We start from the raw sequence: 20,403 nt of genomic DNA, 5'->3' as shown, positions 1-20,403 counted from the left end.
AGTTTTGCAACAGCTGTAGGCACACTGGTTATGTATCACGGAGTTTGTGACCTTACTCAGTGTTTCAAAACCAGTGTGCCTCCAGCTGTTGCAAAACTACAACTCCAAGCATGTACGGTGCATGGTGTAAGGTGACTGCTGGGAGTTGTAGTTTGCAACAGCTGGAGGCACACCGGTCGTGAAACACTGAGTTAGGTAAAAAAAAAACTCTAAGTTTCACAACCAGTGTGCCTTCAGCTGTTGCAAAACTACAACTCTCAGCAGTCACCGACAGCCAACGGGCATGCTGGGAGTTGTAGTTATGCAACCAGCAGATGCACCACTACAACTCCCAGCATGCACTTTAGCTGTTTGTGCAAGCTGGGAGTTGTAGTTATACAACAGCTGAAGGTACACTTTCCCATAGAAAAAATGTGCCTCCAGCTGTTGCAAAACCATAAGTCCCAGCATGCCCATAAGGGAATGATGGGAGTTGTGGTGGTCTGCCTCCTGCTGTTGCATAACTACAGCTCCCAGCATGCCCTTTTTGCATGCTGGGAGCTGTTGCTAAGCAACAGCAGGAGGCTGTAACTCACCTCCTGCTGCTGCTCCATCGCAGGCTGTCCCTCGCCGCCGCCGTCGCTCCTGGGGCCCCGATCCCAACATGGACGCCGGGGATCGGGGTCCCCAGCACCCGGGGTCGTCTTCATGCACCCGCTCACGCCCTCCGGAAGAGGGGCGGAGCGGGTGCGGGAGTGACGCCCGCAGCAGGCGCCCTGATTGGTCGGCCGGTAATCCGGCCGACGAATCAGAGCGATCGTGAGGTGGCACCAGTGCCACCTCACCCCTACAGGCTCTGGCTGTTCGGGGCCGTCAGAGACGGCCCCGAACAGCCAGTGATTCCGGGTCACCGGGTCACTGGAGACCCGATTGACCCGGAATCGCCGCAGATCGCTGGACTGAATTGTCCAGCGATCTGCGGCGATCGCCGACATGGGGGGGCATAATGACCCCCCTGGGCGATATGCCGGGATGCCTGCTGAACGATTTCAGCAGGCATCCGGCTCCGGTCCCCAACCGGCTAGCGGTGGGGACCGGAATTCCCACGAGCGTATGGATACGCCCTGCGTCCTTAAGGACTCGGGATGCAGGGCGTATCCATACGCCCTGCGTCCTTAAGAGGTTAAGGCTCACTGTACCCCTTGTTACGTTCCTTGAAGTGTGCAGTTTCCAAAATAGTATGCCATGTTTTTTTGTTTTTTTTTTGCTGTTCTGGCACCATAGGGGCTTCCTAAATGTGACATGCACCCAAAATTTTTTTTTAGAAAAACTCACTCTTCAAAATCAAATTTTCTCTCCTTTTCTGAGCCCTCTAGTGCACCCACAGAGCACTTAACATCCACATGAGGAATTTCCTTACTCGAGAGAAATTGGGTTACAAATTTTAGGGGAATTTCTCTCCTTTTACCCCTTGTAAAAATTCAAAAACTGGGTCTACAAGAACATGCAAGTGTAAAAAATTAAGATTTTGAATTTTCTCCTTCACATTGCTGCTATTCCTGTGAAACACCTAAAGGGTTAAAAAACTTACTGAATGTCATTTTGAATACTTTGAGGGGTGCAGTTTTTATAATGGAGTCCTTAATGAGGTTTTTCTAATATGAAGGCCCCCTCAAATCCACTTCAAAACTGAACTGGTCCCTGAAAAATTCAGATTTAGAAAATGTTGTGAAAAATTGGAAAATTGCTGCTGATCTTTGAAGCCCTCTGATGTAGAAAAAAATGTCGACTTTATGATGCCAAGATAAAGTAAACATATTGTATATGTGAATCAATATATAATCTATTTGGGATGTCCATTTTCCTTATAAGCAGAGAATTTCAAAGTAAAAAAATTCAAAATTTTCTAATCTTTTATCAAATGTGGGAATTCTTTTTTTACCAAGAAATGATGCAAGTATCGACGGAAATTTACTACTAACATAAAGTAGAATATGTCATGAAAAAAATAATCTCGGAATCAGAATAAACAGTAAAAGCATAATTGCAAAAAAAGGCTAAGTCCTTAAGGCGAAAAAGGGCTCAGTCCTTAAGGGGTTAATATAAAAACCATAATCATTATGGCCCTGCTACACACTGCACTCTTTAAATATAATACTGCCACACACTGTACCCTCTGAATATAATACTACCAGACACTGTACCCCTGAATATAATACTGCCACACACTGTACCCTCTGAATATAATTCTGCCACACACTGTACCCTCTGAATATAATTCTGCCACACACTGTACCCTCTGAATATAATACTACCACACACTGCACCCTCTGAATATAATACTACCACACACTGCACTCTCTAAATATAACACTACCACACACTGTACCATTTGAATATAATACTGCCACACACTGTACCATCTGAATATAATACTACCACACACTGTACCCTCTGAATAGAATACTATCCCACACTTCTCTCTTTGAATATAATACTGCCACACACTGTACTCTCTGAATATAATACTGCTACACACTGCACCCTCTGAATATAATACTGCCACGCACTGTACCCTCTGAATATAATACTACCACACACTGCACTCTTTGAATATACCACACACTGTACCCTCTGAATATAATACTGCCATACACTGTACCCTCTGAATATAATACTACCACACACTGCACTCTCTGAATATAATGCTACCACATACCCTCTGAATATAATACTGCAACACACTGTACCCTCTGAATATAATACACTGTACCCTCTGAATATAATACTACCACACACTGCACTCCGAATATATTACTACCACACACTGTACCCTCTGAATATAATACTGCCATACACTGTACCCTCTGACTATCATACTACCACAAATTGCACTCTTTGAATATAATACTATCACACACCGTACCCTCTAAATATAATACTACCACACACTGCACTCTTTGAATATAGTACTACGACACACTGAACCTGTAACACTCACGTTTCTGAAGACAGGAACTCCGGTGGATGTGGATCCGCTGGACCTGTGTGGCATATGACTCGGATCGAACCAGGGAGTGGAGTCTAAGGTGCCGCTGGTTTTCACCAGAGCCCGCCGCAAAGCGGGATGGACTTGCTGCTGCAGGCGACACCCAGGTCGCTACCCCTGGCACGGCTTGACCACACAGGCGGCTGAGGAGATGCAAGGCACAGGGGGATAAGGCAGCTTGTAGTCTGGATAGCAGAAGGTCAGGGCAGGCAGCACAGTAGCGTAGTCTAGACGTAGCAGGAGGTCAGTAGGCAGGCGGCAGAGGAGCAAGGTCGAGTCACAAAGCAAGAGATCAGATACACGGCAAGGCAATAACAGGAATGCTTTCTCTCAGGTTCAAGGCAACAAAGATCCGGCAGGAAACTGAGTAGGGTGGAGGAATTTATAAATGAGCCACAGGTGGATTACACTAATGAGCGTACTGGCCCTTTAAATCTTAAAGCTTGCGCACTCTAGGGGACAGGGACATGCGCGCCGGAGCAGAGAAGCAGAGGCGGAGGCAGGAGAAGCACCAGGTGAGTGACAGACTAAGGCTACAGCAGGTGAGGGGACCATGCGCTCACGGCCAGCGTAACGTTACAGTACCCTTTGAATATAATACTACCACACACTGCACTCTTTGAATATAATGCTATCACACTTTTACCCTCTGAATATAGTACTACCACACACTGTACCCTCTAAATATAATTAAAAGACTCCAGTTTCATTGAGGATTTCTATACTCAATGGGGGGAATTTATCATTGTCTGTGTCAAGTTCTTATTACCACTGTTTGCCTGGGTGTACATCAATTGTACTTCCCCAAATTTATCATAGATGAGCATAAATAGCACTTTATGTAGTCCTTCATAAATAGCAAAGTAGCTTGGATGTAGACAAGTTTCTAAGTGTGGTTAAGCTGGTGTAAGAGTACACAAAAATTGGAGGGTTTGGGCAAAAAGTTGGTGACTTTTGTGCAAAATGTCGTAACTTTTCACCTATTTTGCAAAAATATGCAACTTTTTAATACCAATTTAACAAATATAGGGTAAAACCAACTGATAAATTTCCCTGAAATGATATAGAGGATCTCACCCCATCTCTACAATATTTGCCAGATAAATTCCACCTGACAATTCCACCAAAATACTTTATAGAGTATGCCATACTTCTTAGAGGTACTGGATTGACCTCTTTAGCCTGATTCCCATGGCAAGATTGTTTTGGCTAGCACGCAGCCTCCTGAGACCGTTCCCATGCCCCTTCTCCTTTTTTTCTCCTTCCTTCTTTCTCTCTTATCTTCCTTTTCCATACTAGCACCTTCTCCAATATCTGCTTTCCAAGTTAACCTGTTAAAATGAGTTAAAATGAGTTAGATCCCCCTTTCATATTTTTTCTCTTTTCTTAGGGGTACTCCGGTGCTCCAGCTGTGATCGTGATGTTGAGGCCACGCCCCCCTCCCCTTGACGCCACGCCCATCCATTCATGTCTATGGGAGGGGACATGTATGCCAACACTCCCCCTCCTATATACATAAATGGAGGGGTGTGGCATGACACCATGAGGGGCGTGGTCATAACATCACAACCACTGCCGCAGGAACTCAACATTTGTTTAGAATGCCGGATGCTACATGAGATCGCGGGGGGCCCTAGCAACGAGACCCCCACGATCAGACATCTTATTCCCTATCCTTTGGATAGGGGATAAGATGTCTAGCAGTGGAGTACCCCTTTAAGTATTAAGGATACCACTGTATGTGCATATCGCCATAAGATGAAGAGATGAACAAAGGGTGGGATATGAATGTGTCTTTAAAGTTATTTTAATATCATTGTCAGAGGATTTGTAGGGGAGTGTTACATAAAGTGGTCAAACGAATAATGTGATTAAGCAAAAAATGTTGTGTCAGAGTGGAATCTTGAGTATAGAATACATCACATATGTTGGATTGAACAATTGACATTAAAACATCTACATTTTAATATGCAATGTAGAGTCACTATTGTATAGTAAATTGATGACAAAAATAACCAGAAATATCAGACTGGCAAGGAGTGGTGCAGCAAAGCAACCAATAATGAATCCATAAAGCATAAACCAAGACCCTTCACTTAGATGACCATTATACGGAGGAGGTTGTTGTCTTTCAACTATTAGGTCCCAATCTTCATCCCTTATACTGTTTACTGGAAAAATAAAAAATAAAAGTGTGTTTAAAAAGATTTAAACTATTTTATTATTAAAGATGACATATGCTTTTCAATGTTTTTTTTTTGCTTAGAAAAAAATGCATTATTAGAAATTTAAATATTGAATTATTCTACCATGGTCACCAGTAAAATAACATGTACTGTATTAGCAATTTCATTCAAACAATCACCTGAATTGTAGTGAACTTATAATGTGAAAACCCTTAAATTTTCCTTCTTATGTAACATTTTATAAGTTCCTCTTTAAAGGGGTACACCAGTGGAAAACATTTTTTTTAAATCAACTGGTGCCAGAAAATTAAACAGATTTGCAAATTACTTCTATTAAAAAATCTTAATCCTTTCAGTACTTATCAGCTGCTGTATGCTCCACGTGAAGTTCTTTTCTGTCTGACCACAGTGCTCCCTGCTGACACCTCTGTCCATGTCAGGAACTGTCCAAAGCAGTAGAGGATTGCTAAGGGGATTTGCTCCTGCTCTAGACAGTTCCTGAAATGATAGAGTTGTCAAACAGAGAAGAAATTAAAAAAGAAAAGAACTTTGCTATGGAGATTTGCTTCTAAACTGGGCTGTTCCCGAGACACGTGTCATTAGAGAGCACTTAGACAGAAAAGAACAACCTTAACTTCAGAAGCTCATAAGTACTGAAAGGATTAAGATTTTTTAATAGAAGTAATTTACAAATCTGTTTAACTTTCTGGAGCCAGTTGATATATATATAAAAAAGTTTTTTCCTGGATAACTCCTTTAAGACACTCCAGAATTGTTACCTCATTGGCAGTAAAATAATTTAGTATGACAGACATGTCAGGAGAATGGACAGCGACAGTGTCATCCAGTGACTGACAGGAACTGTCTTCTCTCATTAAGGTTGTTTTCTATTATTTTTCTTCACCATCTATCTGGCTTAGACCTTTAGAACAGCTTCTCCTGATAACTTCAGAGTCTGCTGCTGAGACATCTGTGGCCCCTCATTTTTGCAACATTCCCCCATTTTTTAGTAAGCGATTAATTTCATAACCTTAAAGGTGTACTCGGGTGGAAAACTTATTTTTAAAATGAACTGGTGCCAGAAAGTTAAACAGATTTGTAAATTACTTCAATTAAATAATCTTAATCCTTTTGGTACTTTTTAGCAGCTGTATGCTACAGAGGAAATTCTTTACTTTTTCAATTTCTTTTTTGTGTTGTCCACAGTGCTCTCTGCTGACACCTCTGTCTGTGTCAGGAACTGTCCAGAGCAGCATAGGTTTGCTATGGGGATTTTCTCCGGATCTGGACAGTTACTGATACGGACATCAGGTATCAGCAAAGAGCACTGTGGACAACACAAAAAATAAATTAAAAAAATAAAGATTTTCCTCTATAGCAAACAGCTGCTAAAAAGTACTGAAAAGATTAAGATTTTTTAATAGAAGTAATTTACAAATCTGTTAAACTTTCTGGTACCAGTTAATTTAAAAAAAAAAGTTTTCCACCGGAGTACCCCTTAAAATTTATACTGCCCATCCCATGCACACATTAGTATTCCCCCGACCAGCCCCTTACCCAGTATGCAATTCTGCATAAAAAGAAAGAAAGCATTTCATGTGCAGTATTATTTAGCAACAGGGTCAGTGGAGCACAACACAACCATGCAAGTCGCTCTGTTTATATTACGCTTATGGGATCCACCATCATCTCCCTCCTGGGTCACTGTCACTGTAGTCTGGTCTTCAGAACATTCAGGTGAAGTTCCAAACTAGGTGGGGCAAAAATGGGCCCATGAAACAGACATTAGCCTCCATACATCCAGTGTAAAAGAATAGCATAAATTGTCCACTCACCAGTATGGATATTATAACCCCAGACTATTTATTTAAAAGAAAAAAGAAAAAATAATAATATATATATATATATATATATATATATATATATATATATATATATATATATTATATATATATATATATATATATATATATATATAGTTTGACTGAGGACTTTCGTTACCATCATTTTGAGGTCGAACTTTATAAAGCACTTCGAAAAATCAATATTTACAAGCACTTTGCCAATATTAAAACACGTACAGCTGTTGATAAGGAGGGAGAAATCCCATGTTGTTTGGATAATTTTTTTTTCCAGCAGTACCTGAATTCACACAGCATGAGTGGGATTGCCTCGCTATGCTTTCTGAATTACAATGGGGTGTCGGAGCTAAAGGTGATAGTGGGAAGCCAAGCCGGTTTATTTTTCGGGAGGGAACCCCTCATCTTTTAATCCACAACCCATCCCGGAAGGAGCAGTTGATATGTTTCAATGTGCGGTCCTCAAAGACATGAAAGCCCTTATCTACACCCCAAAAAAATTCAATCTCACAAAAGAAGAGAAAAAAGCTCTTGATTGGCTTGCAGATCAACCAGCCCTGGTTGTCTCGAAAGCCGATAAAGCAGGCTCGATTGTGGTTTGGGGGAAAGAGCAGTATGACAATGAAGTTAAGCGACAGTTAGGAGACACTAATGTTTATACTAGTCTCGCAGATAATCCCACAGGTAGAGTCATGGGAAAGCTTAGGGCTTTTCTTAATAAATATGTCAGAGAGGGAAAGATTAGTGAAAAAACAGCTGACCGGCTCACCCCCAGCTCACCCGAGCCTCCAAGTGGTATATAGTTCCCAAGGTACACAAGTCGCGAACCCAGCCCCTGGGACCCCCCATTGTCTCGGGGATGGGGTCTGCGACCGAACCCCCTTCTTCCTATTTGTAATGGCTCTTATCTCCCCTCCTGCCCTCCATTCCAGCTTTCCTTAAAAACACTGATGAGTTGCTAGGGGCTATATGTGACTTTCCTTGGGAGAGCACCTATCAACTGGCGTCGATAGACGTCGAGAGCCTCTATACCCGCATCCCACATGATGCGGGTATAGGGGCTCTCAGGGCCTTCCTAAAAAGCTCAGATAAGTCCATAGATTTTCTAAATTTTTGTAGCAGAAGGTTTGGAATTAATATTGAAACAGAACACTTTCCAGCATGCAGGGGTTTGGTATGTGCAGGACCGGGGTACCGCGATGGGTACCCCGGTCTCTTGCACATATGCCAATATTTATTTGGCAATGTTGGAGAGTAAATTTGTTTATTCCTCCAACAATCCGTTCATTAGGCACATTAAAATGTACCTCCGATACGACGATGACGTTTTCGTTATCTGGGACGGATCGGCCGACCAATTCGCCCAATTCGTACAATACCTAAACACAACTAATGATCTCAATATGTACTTTACCCATCAGTTTGAGGGAAAGGAGTTGGATTTCCTCGACGTACACTTATGGATAAAGGATAATGAGATCAAGTCAACAGGATACAGGAAAAAAATCACTCAAAATTCCCTCCTCCACTATAGGAGTTCCCATCCTAAACATGTCCAACATAGCATCCCATACAGCCAGTTCCTCCACCTGAGGAGGATTAATATGGAGGATGAGTTGTATCTGACCCAGGCTGAGGAACTAAAAAACCGACTTATAGCAAGAGAATATCCAGTAGAGGTGATCGAACAAGCTTTCAGAAGAGTACAAGAAAAAACATGCCAAGAAATCAAGATTCAGCAGTCATTTTCCTCAAGACCCAAAGATAAGCGCTTTGTGTTTTGCTTCCATAATTCTCCAGCCAATAATATCATAAATAGGGTGATTAGAAACCATTGGTACATTTTAAAATCTGATCCTGACATATCCCCAGTGGCAAAAAATAATCCCATTATAACTTTAAAAAAAAATACTACCATTGGAGGCTATATTAATAAAAGAAAAAACCGCAATGAGAGACGAAGAGAAACATGGTTAAACAGTGCGGCTCCCAAAAGTAATCACCCCTGCCGGAGTTGCACTGTTTGCCAATATAATCTGCAGAAGGCGGAATTCACACTAGGAGGGAAAAACATCCAAGTGAAGCAACTTATTACATGCCACAGTACACACGTAGTATACATACTCGTGTGCACTTGCGGCATGTACTACGTGGGAAAGACGAAAAGATGCCTGAATAAAAGAATAAAGGAACACCTACATAGCCTGAAAACAGGAAAGGGTTTGCAAAGATTTATAACCCATATGAAGGATGTCCATAATAATGATGTGTCTCACTTAAAATTTGCGGGCATCGAAAGAGTTGCAGCAGGTCAGGGGATAGATCGCGACCAGATTTTATTAAAGAAAGAGATTAGATGGATCTGTTATCTTAATGCTTTAAGTGCCATAGGACTTAACGAACGGAGCGATCTATCCCCTTACCTGCGATAGCTGACATGTTAGTTGGTTTTAACAGGTGTTTAATTATAATTACTAAGGTGAACGGTATATGTAGTGTATGTGGTATTCACACTGTCCGTTTTTGTAATATATGTTTCTTCACCCCGCCCCACGGCGGGACCTACCTATTTGATCATCTTACACCTGCCAGATCCCTAGACCGGAAGAAGCATCATTTGATGCGAAACTAGCTGGTCATCTAGGAACCTCCCCGCAGCGTCCACTCTCCCCCCTCTCTCCTGCACTCAGCCCTGATGTCGATTCACTGCAAGTTGTACCTGTACTGATGATGTGACGACAATTAAAGAAAAGCTTCAAGCTTTCTTCACTTGATTTCTCATTATATATATATATATAAAGAGAAGGCCTGACTCTTCAATGCCAGGCCTAAACCCTTGGACCTAGAAAGCTGATTTTTTTTCACCGGTATTGTTTTTAAGAAGTAGACGAGGAATAAGAAAGGATTTTTCTAAATTCAACCCTTAAGAGGGTGAAAAAGGGGTTGAAAGTTTACATGGAAGTCCATCATTTTTGAAGCTAGAAGCATGAAACTTTCTTTTTTTTTTTAGGCTAACAATTGGAAATAAAGAAACACGTGTTTTAACGTTTTCTAAAATTCCACCCCTGAAGGGGTGAAACGGGGGTTCATAGTTTGTATGAATTAACCCCTTGCCGCAGAACGCTGGGTATACCCATTGCTGCCGCACGGGAGGGTTATGAAGCGAGCTCAGGAGCTGAGCTCGCATTATTCCTGCATGGTCCTGGCTGCTATCAGCAGCCAGAACCCATGGCTAATGCCGGACATCGCCATTCTGGCAGATGTAAGGCATTAACTCTTTAAACGAGGCAATCAAAGTTGAAAGAATTCGGGTTGTTTGGATGCCCATAGACTTTAACCAGAGCGGCATCATTACTATAGGATTACTATAGGATTGTAAAAAGTAGATCTATGTTACCCCAAATTTAACATGAGCGAAGCCGTGGGCAAAAGCTAGTTGTATAATATCCATAGTGATGAGCTGATCATTTCTGCTTGTCTTTACATTGGATGTACAGGAGCTTGTCTGATATATACACAAACTGTAGCCCCATAACATCACATCAATTCTCTCCACACAGTAGCCACAGCAGCTTCCCAGTCCAACCCCACAAAGAAAACTACATTCCCCTCTTAGTAAATGAGGGCTACTGTGTATAAATATAATATATACATATAAAAAACGATTACAATAGAACAAAGCAGCAGCTGAAAAACAGGGGGACACCTTAGAGGTATGGTTCATCAAGAAAATTCACAATACATTACATAATGTCAATGGAAAAATATCAAGGTGATTATTAACATACCATCACTAGAAGCAGGGCTGGACTGGCCTACCGGGACACCGGGAGGATTCCCGGTAGGCTGCTTGCCTTGTAGGCTGGCCTGTCGCGCACATCTAATGTGTGAACAGTGAAAGCTGTCTGTTGTTATACTGACAACATCAGGCAGCCACCATAGAGCGGCCCGCACAGTCTCCTGCTCACACACAGTAATATATTGCATTATCTTACTAGTCTGAGCAGGAGCCAGGAGGACGTCTTTCTGTGCGGCACTGCTCGGCTGAGCCGCACTTAGCTGAGATGCATAGCCTGCATCCTATCTTCCTCAGCCCTTGGGAGTGCTCATAGCTCCACCCCTGGCCTTTTGTAGCCCCGCCCAGTACATGTGGTAGCTCTGCCCCCTGACCTTAGGCTGCTCTGAGCGGGAAGTGATCTCTGTATGATGAAGTTCCCTAGTATAGAGGCTGATGTGACCAACCAGGGCAAGTTATGAAATTCAGCCCACAGTATCTATACAGGTGATTCCTAACCCTGGGGGTCATTTCAGCCTCCATCACCCCAGTGAAATGACCTCTGACTTGTGATAATCAGCCCTTAAACAGGTCACAACAGAGCTTCAAAAATGCATAATACTACTGGGCAGATTCATCTAAGTAAACCTGGGGCTGTGACAGCAGTAGAAGCATTGGGGGTGGGTATATATTTATTGCTCCCTCATGCATCCTACAATGGCTGAGTGTAGGATGGGTAAATGTTTATTGCTCCCTGGTATCAGCCATGTCAGCCTCTGGGCTGAAGTCTGAATAACATATTGGAGGGTCTAGTCTAAATTTAGGGGTCTGAATTTATTGTTGCTTTAACCCCTTAAGTAACGTGCAGTAAATGTACAGCGCTGCAGCAAGTAACTTTCCACACAGCGTCATACATTTACAGTGTGGCTATGTAGTGAGTGCAGGAGTTGCACTTGCTACTTAGCAGGTGAGCTTCAGCTGCTATCAGCAGCCTGGGACCCACAATAATGGCAGATTTTAAAGGGGTTCTCTGGTGCTTAGACATCTTATCCCCTATCCTGGGGACCCCCGGGATCTTGCACCCGGCACCCCGTTTGTAATCAGTCCCCAGAGCGTGTTTGCGTGTACCGGCGACCACACAGCCGGTGGCGTGTGACGTCACACCTCTGCCCCGTGTAATGTCATGCCCCTTTGGATAGGGGATAAGATGTCTAAGCACCGGAGAACCCCTTTAAAGGGGTACTCCGGTGAAAGCCTTTTTTCTTTTAAATCAACTGGTGGCAGAAAGTTAAGCATATTTGTAAATTACTTCTATTAAAAAATCTTAATCCTTCCAGTACTTATTAGCTGCTGAATGCTACAGATGAAATTCCTTTCTTTTTGGAACACTGATGACATCACGAGCACAGTGCTCTCTGCTGACATCTCTGTCCATTTTAGCAACCATGCATAGCAGATACATGCATAGCAGATACATGCATAGCAGATACATGCATAGCAGATGTATGCTAGGGCAGCATGGTGGCTCAGTGGTTAGCACTGCTGCCTTGCCTTGGGTTCAAATCCCACTAAGGACAACAATAAATAAAGTGTTATTATTATTATTATAATAACGTCAGCAGAGAGAACTGTGCTCGTGATGTCATCAGAGAGCATTCCAAAAAGAAAAGAATTTCACTCTGGGGGACAAGTATGCTCCCAATCTGGGGGACATCTATGCTCCTAATCTGGGGGACAGCTATGCTCCTTATCTGGGGGACAACTATGCTCCTAATATGGGGGAAACTGATGCTTCTGGCCTTGGGCCTATAATTTTTTTAAGTTTAGCAGTAGCTAAATACATGCTTAATGCAAATGTCAACATTGGTCTTTAAATGTAAGGTGTTATGAAACCCTCTTGGGTACTGCGAATGACTGCTCCAGACTCATTCTGTGTCTTTCAGGAACTACTTGCCTCCCTGGTGCCTCTGGCCTTGGGCCTTCAATTTTTGGATGTTTAGCAGTAGCTAAATACATGCTTAATGCAAATTTCAACAATGATCTTCAAATTCTCGGCACTCTGCCAGGGCCTTCTACTACCCCGCCGGGGCAGATCCGAGGACCTCACTAAAGCAGCCAATCGGTAGTAGAGACATGCGGTGTGTACAAGGGACAGGGACATAATGAACCGCAGCTTATGACCCGCACTTAGTTGTGATTCTTCTTTCCTGGCAAAAATGATCCCTATCATGAACGGGAGCCGGGTGCAGAAGGGGCTTAATCATCATCAGGAGAAGAGAGTTGCAGATTGCCCTTGAGTCAGCAAGGCGGTAGCACGGTTGGCAGTCAGCGTGGTGTGGCAGTAGTGGAAATTCAGGAGACAAACGTGCCCGGGGGAGACCACCTGCTTTGAGGCAGCTTACCTTTCAGGGAGGTAGTGGGTTACCCGCACCTGTCGGTGAAAGATAGAGACACGCTAGTCCAGTCAGTGGAGCGCTTGTGCGGCCCCAGACATCTGAGGGCATAACACACCTGTTATTGCTCGATCTCGCAATTGATCGTGCAATGTAAGGGGTTACTAAAGCCTCTTGGGTATTGCTGAGGCCTACTCCTGACTGTTCCTGGTGCACTGTATGGGGTAATTAAACACTCTTGGGTAGTGTTATTTTTAAATTTACTGATAATTTTATCAGTAATAAAATTGAATTTTGCAGAATGCTAACCGTTACACAACGGAACGCTTGTTGCGTGTGATTTTTTTTTATGAAAATAAAAGAGAAATACAGAGAGGGATTAACTATGCTTCATCATTTTTTGCGAAAAAAAGTCTTTTCGTGATCTGATCTTTTGGAGAAAAATGCGCTTACACACGAATGTAATCATTTTTTTAAATAAATTTCAAACATTGTGTGGTTTATTATTTTTGAGAAGAATGTCTTTGAGTGGTCCACCATCCTGCATTATATAGTCTTCTGAACTGTTGTATATTATACATTAAAAAAAAAAAAAATTATTCAATTTTGGTGAATTTGTGGGGGAGGGGGGGGGATGGATTGCGAAGCCCGGGTGACGGGTGTGTACTGGTTCATCAGTCAACTTCAGTCTATGTCCTTTAGGCAATATATGGGTTACTGATGCAGCAGAGGTGGGGCCTGGGTATTGGAATTTCAATTTTTTTTTTAAATTTCACAAAATGTGTGGTTTATTATTTTTGAGAAGAATGTCTTTGGGTGGTCCACCTTCCTGCATTATAGAGTCTTCTGAACTGTTGTATATGCGCTTGTTTTTACACAACGGTATTTCGTCAGACAATTTCAACAAATTTTGCTGTTTTTTTGTGGTGGATTGTGAAGCCCGGGTGTGTACTCGTGCATGAGCCAACTCCATGCTGTGTCTTTTAGACAATCTATGGGTTACTGATGCAGCAGAGGTGGGGCCTGCGTCTAGGAATTTCAATTTAGAAAAAAAAAAAAAAATTGTGAGTTCATTATTTTTGAGAAGAAAGTCTTTGGGTGGTCCACTGTCCTGCATTATAGAGTGTTCTGAAATGTTGGATATGCGCTTGTTCTTACACAAAGGTATACATTTTTTTTTTAAACTTATACAATTTTGTTGATTTTGGGGAGGATTGTGAAGTCCTGTGTGTATTGGTGCATCAGCAAACTCCAGGCTGTGTCCTTCAGGCAATATATGGGTTCCTGATGCCGCAGAGGTGGGGCCTGGGTCTGGGAATTTATCATTTTTGGATAGCGGGTGCTACCTAAGAGAAATCTTTGTCAAACATTTCTCATATTGTGTTGTTTTTTGGGGGAGATTGTGAATCCCTGGTGTGTACTCTTTCATCAGCCAACTCAAGGCTGTGTGATTCAGGCAATATATGGGTTACTGATGCCGCAGGGGTGGGGCCTGGTTCTGGAAATTTCAAATTTTTGGATAGCGGGTGCTACCAATGAGAAATCTTTGACAAAAATTTCTCATTGTGTTGTTTTTGGAGGGAGGATTGTGAAGCCCTGGTGTGTACTGGTGCATTAGCCAACTCCAGGCTGTGTCTTTCAGGCAATATATGGGTTACTGATGCCGCAGAGATGGGGCCTGGGTCTGGGAATTTCAAATTTTTGGATAGCGGGTGCTACCTATGAGAAATCTTTGTCAAAAACTTCTCATATTGTGTTGTTGTTTTTTTTTTTGGGGGGGGGGGGGATTGTGAAGCCCTGGTGTGTAGTGTACTAGTGCATCAGCCAACTCCACGCTGTGCCATTCAGCCACTAAATGGTCTTCTCTTGCTGCCAACATGTCCAAGCTGTGTCATTCAGCCACTATATGGTGTCCTCATGCTGCCAACACCTCCACGCTGTGCCATTCTGCCACTATATGGTGTCCTCATGCTGCCAACACCTCCACGCTGTGTCATTCTGCCACTATATGGTGTCCTCATGCTGCCAACACCTCCACGCTGTGCCATTCAGCCACTATATGGTGTCCTCATGCTGCCAACACTTCCACGCTGTGCCATTCAGCCACTATATGGTGTCCTCATGCTGCCAACACCTCCACGCTGTGTCATTCTGCCACTATATGGTGTCCTCATGCTGCCAACACCTCCACGCTGTGCCATTTAGCCACTATATGGTGTCCTCATGCTACCAACACCTCCATGCTGTGTCATTCTGCCACTATATGGTGTACTCATGCTGCCAACACCTCCACTCTGTGCCATTCAGCCCCTATATGGTGTCCTCATGCTGCCAACACCTCCACACTGTGCCATTCAGCCACTATATGGTGTCCTCATGCTGCAAACACCTCCACGCTGTGCAATTCAGCCACTATATGGTTTCCTCATGCTGCCAACACCTCCACGCTGTGCCATTCAGCCACTATATGGTGTCCTCATGCTGCCAACACCTCCACGCTGTGCCATTTAGCCATTGTATGGTCTCCTCATGCTGCCAACACCTCCACGCTGTGTCATTCTGCCACTATATGGTGTCCTCATGCTGCCAACACCTCCACGCTATGTCATTCAGTCACCATATGTTCTCATGACAGTGATGCCACCACCAGGCTCTGTCATTGTGCTGCTGTGCGGCAGTGATTCTAAGAGCGATGCCGGTAATCTGCATGCTATTCTGAATAACAGTATTATTTCACTACCCCAGCACACTCCATATGCGTTTTAGGACACAGCAAAGTGTTCTATAACCCTATAGAGGCTGTATGTAGGCTAGAAATAGCCTTTTTTAATATTGATTCGCCGCAAACAAATTCGGATCGAAAGTTTGCTCATCTCTAATAGTCGGTCACAGGCCAGAAACAGAACGGAAGAATTCCAGAACCAGATATACCAGAGAGAATATAAACTAACAAACAGGACAGGATATAGTGAACTAACATAGGGCACTGTTTACACTGGACAAAGATAACTAACAAAAGCAGATTAAGTTCATCGGACACAAATCAGTGAGTAACACAGAGAACACAATAGATCAATGGTAAAACACAGAGGAAACACTAGATCAGCGATCATGTACTCTATGATCATGTACAAAAAACTCCAAAGATCAGAAATCATGAACTCTCTAGACTCCCCACTCTACAAAAAGAGTAGACATAATAATAAAGCCAAATAGACTACAAGCCAGCGGGCACACTCCACTGTGTGACCAGGATGCTGACCTAGTAGGAAACAAATATAAAACACGAAACACTAGACCAGAACAGGATGAGTCTGAATAGACTCCAGGATACCAAACAGGAATTATAACACACAGAGCACAGGTAACACTAGACTCGGACTATGTGAACACAGACTAAGCATAAAGGACGTACAAATCCTAAAACCCGACAGATGTAAGACAGACTAAAATCTACAATAAATAAGAACATATAACCATGGCTAAAAATGAAGTGTATTGCACAAACAACCAGCAAAGAATGCAGGAGAAGTCTGGTTTAAATAGACCCACCCAAGTTCTAATTGGTTCAGAGCATTAACTATTCCCTATCCAGGGAGTGTAGCAAACTGCTCAGAACAAACTAGTGTGTGGATACACACCTAAACAGAAAAATACAAAAACAAATAAACAGACATTATAACTGCACAGCACAAATACCTAATCTCAACCTTATTGATCACTGTTAGGATGACCTGGAATGCCAATCATGAGCCATGTATTATCACCTACCCTTACTTATGCTTTTGTTGATAAATGTGGGTTAGCTAGGGAAATTTAGGCTTTCAGAGATATATAGAATAATAAAAACAATCTAAAATACTTACAGTCTCTTACTTGACGCTTGTTTTCTTTATAATTGTCATCTTCAAGAATGATCAGAGATGATTTTGACCTTTGGGAAGTTTTTCTCAATTTATCCATACTCTTCTTAAATCCCAGAATTGTGTCTTGGGTTAATGTCTTGGTAAGTTCTGTTTAAAATAAACACAGCCGAGAGTTTTGTAAAATGTAAAATTCATTGAACAATATAACATTTTTAAATATTTATTTTAAACATTTTTATTAAATTGGCACTGTCACTGAGTGATCAGACCTTAACTGATCATTAGAAAGAGCTGGGAGAAGTCCACGATATATATAGTTTCTCCTGGCTCTGTACTACATGACATTCTCATAATGTCTTCTCTCCCTGCTTGTTCTAAGGATCGGTCATGGTCTGGACACCCACACTTTGACAAACAAAACTTTTAACATGTCTTTAAAACATGTCAAATGTTTTTTCAGCAATAGCTACACTTTAATTCATCTGTTCATAGGCCCCCAACCAAAGAGCTTTCAGAGGTTCAGAACTACATTCCATGTTAGGTCTGATCACTGGATATATAAAGAACTCCAAACACTTACCCATTCACTCATCACTGTCACAAGCCTTCCTTTGAGGGAGAGTGCCAAATTAAAGTGTACCTGCCATCAACAAAAACTTTTTATATAATGTAGATAGCACCATTATATATATATATATATATAACCAAAGGATATCCTGTTGCTATATATATATATATATATATATATTTGTAATATACATTGGTTAAAAAATGTGTATATTTTTGTCCCTGCAGCTATTGCATGTGTATCTCTATGAGGAGTCCAAATACAGGAAGTGTGGGTGGACAAGCAGGGCTCTGTGCACTGAGGCTCTATAACATGCTCCTGGCTCATACATCAGGACGATTGACATCACAGGAGTCTGCACAGATCCCTGCTTGTCCTATCCTCACTTCTTGTTTTGGACTCCTCATAGAGACACACAGACAATAGCTGCAGGGGCAGTATTTTTTTACCCAAAAATATACACCATTTTTAACCAATATATATTAAAAATATACATATACAGTAATGGTATTATCTACATTATATTAAAAGTTTTTGTTGGCGACAGGTACACTTTAAAAAAAAAGATTTATCCTATGGCTGGGCATTCCAAAGCCTTCAGGCATGAATACAACTTTGTGATTTGTGAAGGTGTGTTCTTTTCATTTACTTTGTTTGGTTTATGTTGGCTCCTGATAACAATTCATATCTGTTTGCTGCTAGTCTTAACCCTATGCTTGTTTAACCACAGTACAATAATTCCACCTTTCTAGCATAAGCTTTAACCCCTTAAGGACCAAGCATTTTTCTGCTTTTACACTTTCGTTTTTTTCTCCTTACCTTTTAAAAATCATAGCCCTTTCAATTTTGCACCTAAAAATCCATATGAGGGCTTATTTTTTGCGCCACCAATTCTACTTTGGAATGATATCAGTCATTTTACACTAACATTTATGGCGAAACGGAAAAAAAATCATTGTGCGACAAAATTGAAGAAAAAACACCATTTTGTAAATTTTGGGGGCTTCTGTTTCTAGGCAGTACATTTTTCGGTAAAAATGAGACTTTCTTTATTCTATCTTTATTCTGTAGGTCCATACGATTAAAATGATCCCCTACTTATATAGGTTTGATTTCGTTGTACTTCTGGAAAAAATCATAACTACATGCAGGAAAATTTATACATTTAAAATTGTCCTTTTCTGACCCCTATAACTTTTTTATTTTTCCACGTACAGGGTGGTTTGAGGGCTCATTTTTTGCGCCGTGATCTGAAGTTTTAATCAGTACCATTTTTATTTTGATTGGACTTCTTGATCGCTTTTTATTCCTTTTTTTATGGTATGAAAAGTGACCAAAAATACGCTATTTTGGACTTTGGAATTTTTTTGCGTGTATGCCATTGACCGTGCGGTTTAATTAATGATATATTTTTATAGTTCAGACATTTACGCACACGGCAATACCACATATGTTTATTTTTATTATGGTTACATATTTTTAATATGGAATTTGGGAAAAGGGGGGTGATTTAAACTTTTAATAAGGAAGGGGTTAATGTGTGTGTTTTTAAACTTTTTTTAAACTTTTTTTTTTACACTTTTAGTCCCCTTAAGGGACTTTTAGGAGGAATCATTAGATTCCTCATACAGATCATTGTGGTTTCATAAAACCACAATGATCTGCGTGCTCTGCGCTCGATTGATAAAGCCTGGTCCTGCCAGGCTTTATCATTCAGAGCACCGGAGCCGCCGCAGCAGGAGAGGTAAGCCCTCAGGCTACCTCAGTAGTGGATCGCTCCCCCGCGATCGCTCTGCGGGGGGGCGATACACCCCACTGGACCACCAGGGACTTAATACAGGCACCTTTAGATGCCGCTGTCAACTTTGACAGCGGCGATCTAAAGGGTTGATATCCGTCCGCGGCGATCGCCGCATGTCGGCTATTAACGCCGGCCCCCAGCTACAGGAATCAGCTGTGGGCTGGCCGGTATGACGCGGGCTCGTGTCGGGAGCCCGCGTCATACCCCGGTAACGGCCATTGGACGAGTATAGACGTCCATGGTCGTTATCGGGTTAATCCAGCTACATTTCTGACACTGAATGGAAAGTACCAGGAATTTTTTTTATCCTGTATGGTGCAGGTGGAATTTGGACTTTTCCCGTTCAGACTACAGAAAAGGAGGGACCACCGCAGATTGTGCACTTGGGGTGCCTTGTTACTTCATTATTATTTCATTCTGGTACTGCACTTTGGATTTTCTAATTATCTGTGGCTAACAGAAACTATTTCAGCATAGATAGCAATCCACGGATTCTCCTTATTGTATTATATGTGTTAACAAATATGATTATTGGGTGGGGGGCGATAGCATTCTCAAATCATTTTTCCATCCTTTTATCTTGTAGTCAAACTATGGAGGCAAATACTTACTGTTTTTTTTTTTTTTATATGCAGTCTTCATACAACATTACATACAACATCCAAACACAATGCTGCGTTGCTTCTCAAATGAAAGTCACTGAATTTAGCTAGCATAAGATTATTACATATTATGACTGCTGAAAATCTGCTGACCTTCTTTGCTAACACAGCTATGTGAGCAGCGTCTCTGAGTGAGGGACACTGAAAAGGTTTAAAGACATAAGCTCCATGCAATTGTCATTAAAGGGGTTATCCACCATAAGGTGATTTCAGTATGCACCTGGCAGACAGTAATGGACATGCTTAGGAAGGATCTGCGCTTGTC

General features: G+C 42.0%; 1 protein-coding gene across 5 annotated transcripts in view; it reads right to left on the bottom strand.

The window, feature by feature from the left end:
- Positions 1 to 3,023: 3,023 nt before the first annotated feature.
- The window catches only part of LOC130356430 (uncharacterized), a 628,644-nt gene continuing 611,264 nt past the window's right edge, over positions 3,024 to 20,403 (bottom strand). For 4 of the 5 annotated variants that reach the window (XM_056557979.1, XM_056557977.1, XM_056557978.1 and 1 more), the window contains 2 exons: positions 17,108 to 17,254; positions 4,802 to 5,199 (listed from right to left, as the gene is read on the bottom strand). In XM_056557979.1, the coding sequence (XP_056413954.1) occupies positions 4,985 to 5,199; positions 17,108 to 17,254 (362 nt within the window). In that variant the 3' untranslated portion in view covers positions 4,802 to 4,984. Of the gene's footprint in view, positions 4,360 to 4,801; positions 5,200 to 17,107; positions 17,255 to 20,403 lie in introns of those variants that run through there. The other variant, XM_056557980.1, reaches the window with a different exon arrangement.

Source organism: Hyla sarda, chromosome 2 (assembly GCF_029499605.1).
Source record: "Hyla sarda isolate aHylSar1 chromosome 2, aHylSar1.hap1, whole genome shotgun sequence".
NCBI classification, from domain to species: domain Eukaryota; kingdom Metazoa; phylum Chordata; class Amphibia; order Anura; family Hylidae; genus Hyla; species Hyla sarda.
This window is presented reverse-complemented; position numbering and strand designations above follow the sequence as displayed.